Source organism: Tenrec ecaudatus, chromosome 16, assembly GCF_050624435.1.
Source record: "Tenrec ecaudatus isolate mTenEca1 chromosome 16, mTenEca1.hap1, whole genome shotgun sequence".
Lineage (NCBI taxonomy): Eukaryota > Metazoa > Chordata > Mammalia > Afrosoricida > Tenrecidae > Tenrec > Tenrec ecaudatus.
In genome coordinates this window covers 27,292,450-27,302,319 of record NC_134545.1, presented here as the reverse complement: position 1 = coordinate 27,302,319, position 9,870 = coordinate 27,292,450, and the positions used below count along the sequence as shown (strand labels likewise).

Below are 9,870 nucleotides of genomic sequence, written 5' to 3'. Positions count from 1 at the left end.
ATGTGGCCTTATTTGCTTCTGAGCTAGATGGCCGCTTGTTCACCTTCAAGCCTTTAAGACCCCAGACACTATCTCTTTTGATAGCCGGGCACCATCAGCTTTCTTCACCACATTTGCTTATGCACCCATTTGTCTTCAGCGATCCTATCATGGAGGTGTGCAGTCAATGATATGATTTTTGTTCTTTGGTGCCTGGTAACTGATCCCTTTGGGACCACTCGCTCACTCAGGCTGGTGTGTTCTTCCATGTGGACTTTGTTGCTTCTGAGCTAGATGGCCGCTTGTTTATCTTCAAGCCTTTAAGACCCCAGTCACTATCTCTTTTGATAGCCGGGCACCATCAGCTTTCTTCACCACATTTACTTGTTCACACACTTTGGCTCCAGCCGTTGTGTCGGGAGAGTGAGCATCATAGAGTTCCAATTTAATAAAAGAAGGTATTCGTGCATTGAGGGAGTGTTTGAGTAGAGGCCCAAGGTCATTCCGCCACCTTAATACTTGACCTATAAATATAGACACATAGATCTATTTCCCCATCCTCCTATATATATTTGCGTGTACATGTCTTTGTCTAGACCTCCATGAATGCCCTTTGACTCCTAGCTCTTTCCTCCATCTCCCTTGACTTTCCTCCTGCCCTACTACCATGCTTCATCGCCACCTGGGCTAGAGTATACCTCTTCTCTAAGCAACCTTACCCTTGATCATTTCCCACCAGGCCTGCCACTCCCACTTCTCTACCATTTGGGGTCCCATGTTTTTCCCTTGTCCCTGGGTTTGTTAACACCACTTCCTTACCCCCCCTACCCCCCCACCCCAAGTCCCCCCAAAACTGTCGGTCCCGTTGTTTTTCCTCCAGATAGTTCATCCAGCCTGTCCTATTCAGACAGACCTGTGGAGTCACTAACATGCACGAAAACTAGACAGAGGAAAACAAAGCAACAGTATACAACCAGACAACAAAACAACAAAAACAAACCACTGACAAAGAACAGAATAAAACAGTTCACAAGAGAAAAGCTTATAGTTAGTTCAGGGATCGTTTGGTGGCCCTTAGGAGCGTTTTCCAGTCCAGTCTGTTGGGGCATCACGCCCTGGCCCTGAAGTCCACTTTCAGCATTCCCTGGGGACCTTGCCACTCCATTCCCTTGCTGTTCCGCTGCACTCCCCCAGTGATTTGCCTCGGTGTGGTGGGGTCAGGTCAGGTGCAATTCCCACACTGTGTCTCCGGTGCTGTCCCCTGTATCGCCCTTAGTCACTGAGGGGCATCATGTCTCATAGTGGGGCCAGCCATGTTGTTCTCTCTGTGGACTGGCTGCTCTACTCAGGAACATCATCATCACGGCCTGGTGAGCCAGGCTGTGCTCCACTCTCTCCTCCTGCCCCTTCATCTGCTCCCGTGTGCTCTGATCAAACTATCGTTATTTGAAGATGATATGATTTTATATATGGAAAATCCCAAAAGTTCCACAAGGGGAGTACTGGAAGCAATAGAGGAGTTTGGCAGAGTGGCAGGATACAAGATCAACAAACAGAAGTCCATCGGACTGTTATGCACATCAGATAAGACCACAGAAGAAGAGATCAAAAAGGTGGTACCCTTCACAATAGCCAAACACAAACTGAAATATCTAGGGATACACTTGACTGAAAAAACAAAAGATCTATATAGGGAAAACTATAGAACACTATTACAAGAAACCAAGAGCGACCTCAACAAATGGAAGAATATTCCGTGCTCTTGGATTGGGAGACTTAATATAGTTAAGATGTCAGTTCTGCCAAAGGCACTATATAAGTTTAATGCTATCCCGATACAATTACCATCATCTTTCTTCAAAGAAATGGAAAAACTGATTACCAACTTCATATGGAGAGGGAAGAAGCCCAGAATTAGCAGAGAACTCCTCAAGAAGAAGGACACCGTGGGAGGGCTTGCTTTACCTGACTTTGGCACATACTATACAGCCACAGTTCTCAAAACTGCATGGTATTGGTACAATGACAGATACTCAGACCAATGGAAAAGAACTGAAAACCCAGAAATAAAAGCATCAGCATACACACAGCTGATCTTTGACAAGGGCCCCAAAAAGATCAAATGGGAAGCAGATGCCCTCTTTAACAAGTGGTGCTGGAAAAAATGGATATCAACATGCAGAAAAATGAAGCAAGACCCTTATCTCACTCCATGCACAAGAATAAACTCAAGGTGGATCACAGAACTTGAAGTTAAACCCCAAACTATTAGGGCCATCAATGAGGGAATTGGGACCAACTTGAGAACTTTGGCGCAGGGAATACACAGGCTATCAGAAATAGGGAAGGACACAAACACAGAGGAGGCACAAATCGACAAATGGGATATACTGAAGATAAAACACTTGTGTACATCTAAAGAATTCACCAAGAGAGTAATAAGAGAGTCCACAGACTGGGAAAACATCTTTAGCAATGACACATCAGACAAAGGCCTTATTACTAAAATCTACAGTACTCTGCTAGCTTCCAAAAAGAAAAAAACCAATAGCCCACTTGAAAGGTGGGCAAAGGACTTAAACAGAAGTTTCACAGGGGCAGAAATCCGAATGGCCAACAAACATATGAGAAAATGTTCCCGATCTTTAGCCATAAGAGAAATGCAAATTAAAACAACAATGAGGTACCACCTGACACCCTCAAAGGTAGCCCAATTCAAAAAATCAGAAAGCAACAAGTGTTGGAGGGGCTGTGGGGAGACAGGAACTCTCATCCACTGCTGGTGGGACTGTAAGTACGTACAGCCACTATGGAAATCAATCTGGCGATACCTAAAACAGATGGAAATAGAGTTACCATATGACCCAGCAATCCCCCTACTGGGCATATACCCAGAAGAGGCAAGAAACAAACCAAGACCAGACATCTGTGCTCCAATGTTCATTGCGGCACAGTTCACAATTGCAAGGAGTTGGAAGCAACCCAAATTTCCATCAACTGACGATTGGATTAAAAAACTGTGGTATATACATACAATGGAATACTACGCATCACTAAAGAGCAGTGATGAACGTATGAGGCACATAGCGGCATGGGAAGAACTGGAGGAAATCATGCTAAGCGAAGTAAGTCAGGCACAAAAGGACAAGTACAACATGAGTCCGCTGAGGTAAGAATTAAAAAAAAATTTTTTTTTAAAAAAGCAAAAGTGGCACAGGGAAAAAAGCTACTGTATACAAACATTTTAGGGGTGAAGACGGGGTAGTATGGAAGAGACCAGACCAAAACCAGGGATGTACATGGTAGACAATGGTGGAGGAGGGGGGGAAAGGAAAACAAAAGGATGAATACAAGGAAGAAAAGGGTAGTGGGGTCATAGGGCATTAATCCACCCAAGGGGAGGGTATTGTTTATATCTCCACAGGGAAAGTGGGACCAGACTTCAACCCAGTGTCGCAAGGTGTGAACGCAATATCCCGGTGTGGAGGAGGGAACCGGTGGAGAGGTCTGGGAGGCTGGCCCCAGCACCATAAATTAAGTGGATTCCTGCCCCTCCCCCGAAAAGAATTTTTTCCAAAGGACGACATTGACTCTGCAGCTCTGGGAGATGGACATATTTGATCAGAGCACACGTGAGTGGAGTTTTTAAAGAATGTTTGTAGACAGCTGGGAGCCCTAACTCCATTTTGAGCCTTGACATAAATTCAGGCACCTCTTGACTTCCTTCCGACCACTAACCAGCCATGTGTCAGTTTCCCCCCTGACAGAATGTGTTGGAAAGTTGATTGTGACTGCTCAGCCTGATAAGGAAGAACACTCTTGCCCTCAGGAAACTTGCCTGAGTTAATCCTTGCTGATTCACCTATGATAGCTGCATCTGAAGCAGAGGTCCCAGTGACCATGACTCAGCTGCATAGTCATGTGTCATAGTCATGACTGTGCCAGGTGAGTAAAGGCCCAGGACCAATCATGTAAACGTTGCTAACCTGCAGTTATGCTCCTTTTGCGCTTTCTGTCGTCTAGCATATGGCAGTGATGGATTGATCTGCAAGGGATCACCAGGTGTGATTTTGTGATGACTGCCTTTGTTTTCCATCATCTAGAATCATCGGTTTGGCATGAATTCATTTGGACTCCATCTTGGCCGCCTGCTCAGTGTTGCCTTGGTCTAGCCTTTGTCCTGTTGAAGGCTTAGTAAAGGAGTCTTTAGAATGTGTTTGAACTGGAGGTCTTTTCCCAGGCAGGGTAGTCTTCTGAAGGTCATTATACCGTACTTTATAAGGGTCCAATTTCTAAGGCAAAATGATTTGCACTAAGCTGCTTACTAGGCCAAAGGAGCTCTGGTGGGTTATGTGTTGGGCTGCTAGACACAAGGCCAGCTGTTCAAAGCCACCAGCTTCTCTGTGGAAGAAAGGTGAAGCTGTAAATATTTATAATCTCCATAACCACAGCGACAGTTCTGTCCTATAGTGTCACTATGAGTTGGAATGGACTCTGATAGTGAGTGTTTTTATGTTTTTATTTTAAATAACTCTATTGGCATATACTTCACATATCATGGCATATACTTCACATATCATAGAATTTAATTGTTTGATCATATTAAGAAGATTTGTACAATCATCCCCACCTTCAGTTTCAGAATATTCTCCTCTGATACTCTTTGTAAGCTCCCCATTTCCCCCATCCTCCCCTGCCATGCCCCTGGGTAACTCTCTCTATAGATCTACCTATCCTGGAGCTCATGTAGAAAAAAAATCATAAAACTCAAACAGGAAGCAAAAAAACAACAGTGACCAAACATTAAAAAAAGAAAACCTCAGATCACAGAGAAAGCATAAAACTTTAAAAATGGAAACAACTTTAAAATGGGTCAAAAAGGAGATCAGATTATAAAACATTGAATTTTAATCTAACAATGCTTTCTGTCTGATAGCAAGATAATTCGCATCCTTGAACTATGTTCAGAGGGGAATCACCATATGTTTAATCCATGAGGGAACACTGCTAATGGATTTTGGGCTTCCACTGTCATCCATAGTCTTCTGAAAACTGGATGTTCGAAAGTTTAAGCTCTGATGAGCGACTAAGGAGCCTTACCTCAATTCCGTAGACCCAGAAATATGGATTCCAGGAGAATTTAATTGATTCCTCAATATAACGACAAAAATGCATACGTACATGCTACTTTAGCTATATACTGTTTCAAGGAGTGCTGGTGGTATATTGGGTTGTTAACCAGGGTTGCTGGTTCAAACTCACTAGTCGCTCCTCAGGAGAAAGATGAGGCTATCTGATCCTGTAAAGATCTACAGCCTCAGAAACCTTTGGCAACAGTTCTACTCTTGTCCTATATCCTATAGGGTCATTAAAAGTTAGAACAGACTATGGCACTCGGGGTTCTGTACAGTGTAAGGAATAATATTATAATGGGTGTCCAGAACAAGGTTTGTCATCGAGGTTTGCCTGGAATGTACAACCCACCTTAAGTAATCGAACATACCAGTGTCTTGAAGCTCCCTGTGTGCCTCAGCCTGCTTGCATTCTCCTGCTACCAAACCAAAACCAAACTCACTGCCATCCAGTTGATTCTGAGTCATTCCGAGTTTGTAACTCTTTGCCAGAGTAGAAAGCTTCATCTTTCTCCCTCAGAGTGACCAGTAGTTTTGAACTGCTGACTTTGTGGTTGGTAATCCCAACTTGTAGCCCACTGTGCCACCAGGCCTCCTTTTCCTACCACAGAGGTGGCAAACTTTGAATTAATCAACTTCTGCTTTTCAGGGAAGGCCTCTCTTAAGAGGACATGTTTGATAATTATTATCATTAACTGTTATTAAGAGGACAATCTTAATAGGTAATTCAGCCTGTAAACTAAAAATTGTTGAGGCATATGTGACTAAAAAAAATTTATATGAGGGGTTATCAAAAAATACCCGGATTTTTATTTCAAAGCTATATATTTAAAAAAATTTTACAAAACAACCTTTCACCTTCAAAGTACACTCTACTGTGCTTAATACATTTGTCAATCTGAGATTCCATTCTTGGAAACATTTTTCAACCTCATCTGTTTGGATGGCTGACAGCACCTCCCTAATTTTTTCTTCTCTTCTATGCCCTCAAATTGCTTTTCTTTCATTGTTTTGGTGGCAAAAATCACAAATCAGGCCTTTTTTTGTCACACAGTGTTACACAATCTTTTAAGAACCTCTAAGTAGAAAGCTTGATGAACAGTCTGACCTGATGGAACGAACTCCAAATGCACTATCCCCTAACATCAAAAAACAAATGAACATCGTCTTGATCATTAATTTCACTTGAGGATGTTTATGGGGTGAGGTGACAATGGCGTCTTCCACTGGCTTGATTGATGTTTGCTTTTGGGGTCATAAGAATAGCACCTTGTCTAGTGACCAGGAATGACTTTGGGGAAAAAGTTTGGGTCCCTGTGGAGCTGTTCTGTCAAAGCACGGCATATTTCCATGCGACCCTCTTTTTCCTAGCCCGTCAGAACTGAGGCACAAATTTCCCAATGACCCTTCTCATTCTCAAATCTTCTGTTCAAATTCACTGAACTGAGTGAGCTTCAAGATAATCCAGATAACTTCCTCATTTCTGTAATAATCTGCCACCATTCTTGGAGTACGTGAACATGAATTTTGTTGACATTTTTGTCCATTCTGGAAGTTAATGGGTGTCCAGAACAAGGTTTGTCATCAATTGACATTTCACCTTTTTTGAAATGAGAAAACCACTCATAAACGTGAGTTTTTCCCATCATTCCTTGCGCTTCCGCTCTCCCTTCTCTTCTTCGGCGCTGCCTACGGAGGAGGCAGCCATCTCCCACCGGCATCATGGCTGCCCTCAGACCCTTGGTGAAACCTAAAATTGTAAAAAAGAGGACCAAGAAGTTCATCCGGCACCAGTCCGACCGCTATGTCAAGATTAAGCGCAACTGGCGCAAGCCCAGAGGCATTGACAACAGGGTTCGGAGAAGATTCAAGGGCCAGATCTTGATGCCCAACACTGGTTATGGGAGCAACAAGAAAACCAAGCACATGCTGCCCAGTGGCTTCCGCAAGTTTCTGGTCCACAACGTCAAGGAGCTGGAAGTGCTGCTGATGTGCAACAAGTCGTATTGTGCAGAGATTGCTCACAACGTTTCCTCCAAGAATCGCAAAGCCATTGTAGAAAGAGCAGCCCAGCTGGCCATCAGAGTCACCAATCCCAACGCCAGGCTGCGCAGTGAAGAAAATGAGTAGATGGCCCATTTCCGAGTTTTATTTGTGCTAAATAAAACCATAAATGAAAAAAAAAAAACTTGAGTTTTTCCCATAGCACTGTCCTTGTAAGCTGTGTTCAACATCACAACAGTTTCTGTGGCATTTTTCCAGATCAGGGAACAACATTTCAGCCTCACGTTGTTATCTTAAATTGGCCATCACAAAAAATGAGGTTAGAATGAAACTGCTTTTATTAAAAAAAAATTCTCTATGATCAAAGAGAACCTTCCCAGGTGATGCCACTGGGTGCACTAACTCAGAGTGAGTTGCTTGATGCTCGCAAGAGGGGAAAATGTTTAGTACGAAAGCTCTACCCAACAGGGATTTTTCCCATTTTGGGGTGTACCTCCTCATATGAGGGCGGAACTTTAAGTGGAACCACCTAGATCCTACACAACTCCTGTCAGTTTGTCATACTGTGGTGACTTGTGTGCTGTTGTACTGGTAGAAGCCATGCACTGGTATTTCAGATATTGGGTCACTCTAGAGGACAGAGCTCCCAGAGTAAAACAGCCAAGGAAGAAGGACGTGGTGATCTACTAAAAATAAAAAATAAGAATACAAGCCAATGAAAAAGCTTATGAATAATGGGGCTGTACATGATATAATGCCAGAAGATTTCTGCTCACCCACTCCCAGTTTGGAAGGCACTCAAAATATGGCTGAGAGCTACCTCCTTAACTTGGAGATAACCATACTGAAGTGAAAGGAGTGAAGCTCTGGGGACCTTCATTTGCTGATGTGGCATAACTCAAAATGAGAAGCAACACCTGCAAACATCCATTAATAATCAGAACGTGGGATGCATGAAGGATGAATGAAGAAAAATTGAAGTTGTCAAAAATGCAATGGAATGCATAAAGATTAATATCCTAGGCATTAGTGAGCGGAAATTGATGGATATTGGCCATTATGAAGCAAATAATCATATGTTCTACTATGCCAAGAAGAGCCCTCCCTGGTGGTGCAGTGGGTTAAGCATCAGGAATGCTAAATGAAAAGTCAAGGTTGGAATCCACCAGCCACACATGGGAGAAAAATAAGGCAATCTACTTTCATAAAGATTTACAGTCTAGGAAACCCAGTGGAGCAGTGCTGTCCTGTCCTATAGAGTTGCTAGGGTTCTGAATTGATGTTGCATTGATTGGGTTTTTAGGACTATGCTGGGGATAACAAGTTAAAAAAGAATGGGGTTGTATTCACTGTCAAAAAATAACATTTCAAGATTGATCCTGAGATAAAATATTTTCAATAATAGCATGATGAATATATATGTATGCCTACAATGATGCTAATGAACTATTATAAAATTTACATGCCATCCTCTAATACCAAAGATGAAGACATTGAATATATTTATCAACTTATGTAATTTAGAATTGGTCAAACATGCAAGTAAGATGCATTGATACTGGTGACTGAATTGTGGAAATAGAAGGATTCTTAGTTAGAAAATACAATCTTAGGAATAGAAATGACAATAGATATTACATAATAGAATTTGCAAGACCAACAACTTATTCATTACAAATACCTTTTTCTTTTTTAAAAATTTTATTGGCACATAATTCACATATACAATTAATGAGTTCGAATATATATGTGTATAATTATAAGTGTCCTCATTCTGTTTCTCTAGAGAACCCTGTAACAGTTCCTCTAGAAAACTCAGCCTAGCGCAGGCATACAGGAAAATGCTAACTAGGTGAGAGAAAGACCATAAGGAAGTACATCCACATAGCAGTATAACTGTGGTGCATCAGCTCCACATACATGTTTGCAAATGCTGCATGTCTGCTCATAGTAGAGCCAATGGGGGCACCGTTACAGTAACTACTTAGTCATCTGGACGGAACCACTAGATTTGAAGACTAAGGACCATGATCTCGAGAGACTCTAGGTAAATTAGCAAAACACCATTGTGACATTCAGCACCCAGGCTGTCGCCCATGAAGCAAATCTGATTGAAAGACGGAATTGTAACTCAGAGATCGATCCACTGGCTGGCCAGGCCTCAGAACCTCCAAGTTGATATAAGGGCCAAGTGGTGTTACAAAAGAAACTAAGGCCGTCTAAAGGTAACTCTGGTCTTTGCCTGTGTTCCGCAGGTATCCCACGAGGCCAGGCTTAGCTGTGGTCTGCCCCATCACTGTTAAAAATAACAGTCAAGGGGAGGGGAAGTCTGTGGAGTTATTACCCTAATAACAAGAGTCTACTAAAAATGACAACTTTTGAGGGTACTTAGGTGCATCCCCTTTATAGCCTCCTTGCTCTTCACTGGAGTGGGCTGTACCCCCTCTGCAAGAGGGCCCTGCTCAAGGAGAAACTGACTACAGACCAGCTTGAACCTGGTACCTTCACCCCTTCTCCACAACCAGTTCCCTTTAATTAGAGCAAAACTTGGGGTTGGATATAAACAGCATCTCCTAGCTTCTTCAGACACTCTAATCAAGACAATCTAGATCAAACTCCTCCACCCTGATGAAAACTTATAACAAGCCCTGAATGGGGAGTTCCCTTCCCCAGGATTTCCATAATTGATGACCTATTATGATGTACTTTGTCATTGCCCCAAACTTCAGCAACAAACCATGTTAAGCAATTTCTA

The 9,870-nt window shown here is 42.6% G+C and overlaps 1 protein-coding gene across 1 annotated transcript; it reads left to right on the top strand.

The window, feature by feature from the left end:
* The first annotated feature begins 6,775 nt into the window (after nucleotides 1-6,775).
* LOC142428723 (large ribosomal subunit protein eL32-like) lies at nucleotides 6,776-7,271 on the top strand. The gene has a single exon (XM_075533505.1). The coding sequence runs from the start codon at nucleotides 6,834-6,836 to the stop codon at nucleotides 7,239-7,241; it is 408 nt and encodes a 135-aa protein (XP_075389620.1). The 5' UTR covers nucleotides 6,776-6,833; the 3' UTR covers nucleotides 7,242-7,271.
* The last annotated feature ends 2,599 nt before the right edge of the window (nucleotides 7,272-9,870 follow it).

Bases quoted from the DNA above. Each gene is read 5' to 3' on its own strand.
- LOC142428723 (XM_075533505.1), top strand. From the start codon at position 6,834: ATGGCTGCCCTCAGACCCTTGGTGAAACCTAAAATTGTAAAAAAGAGG.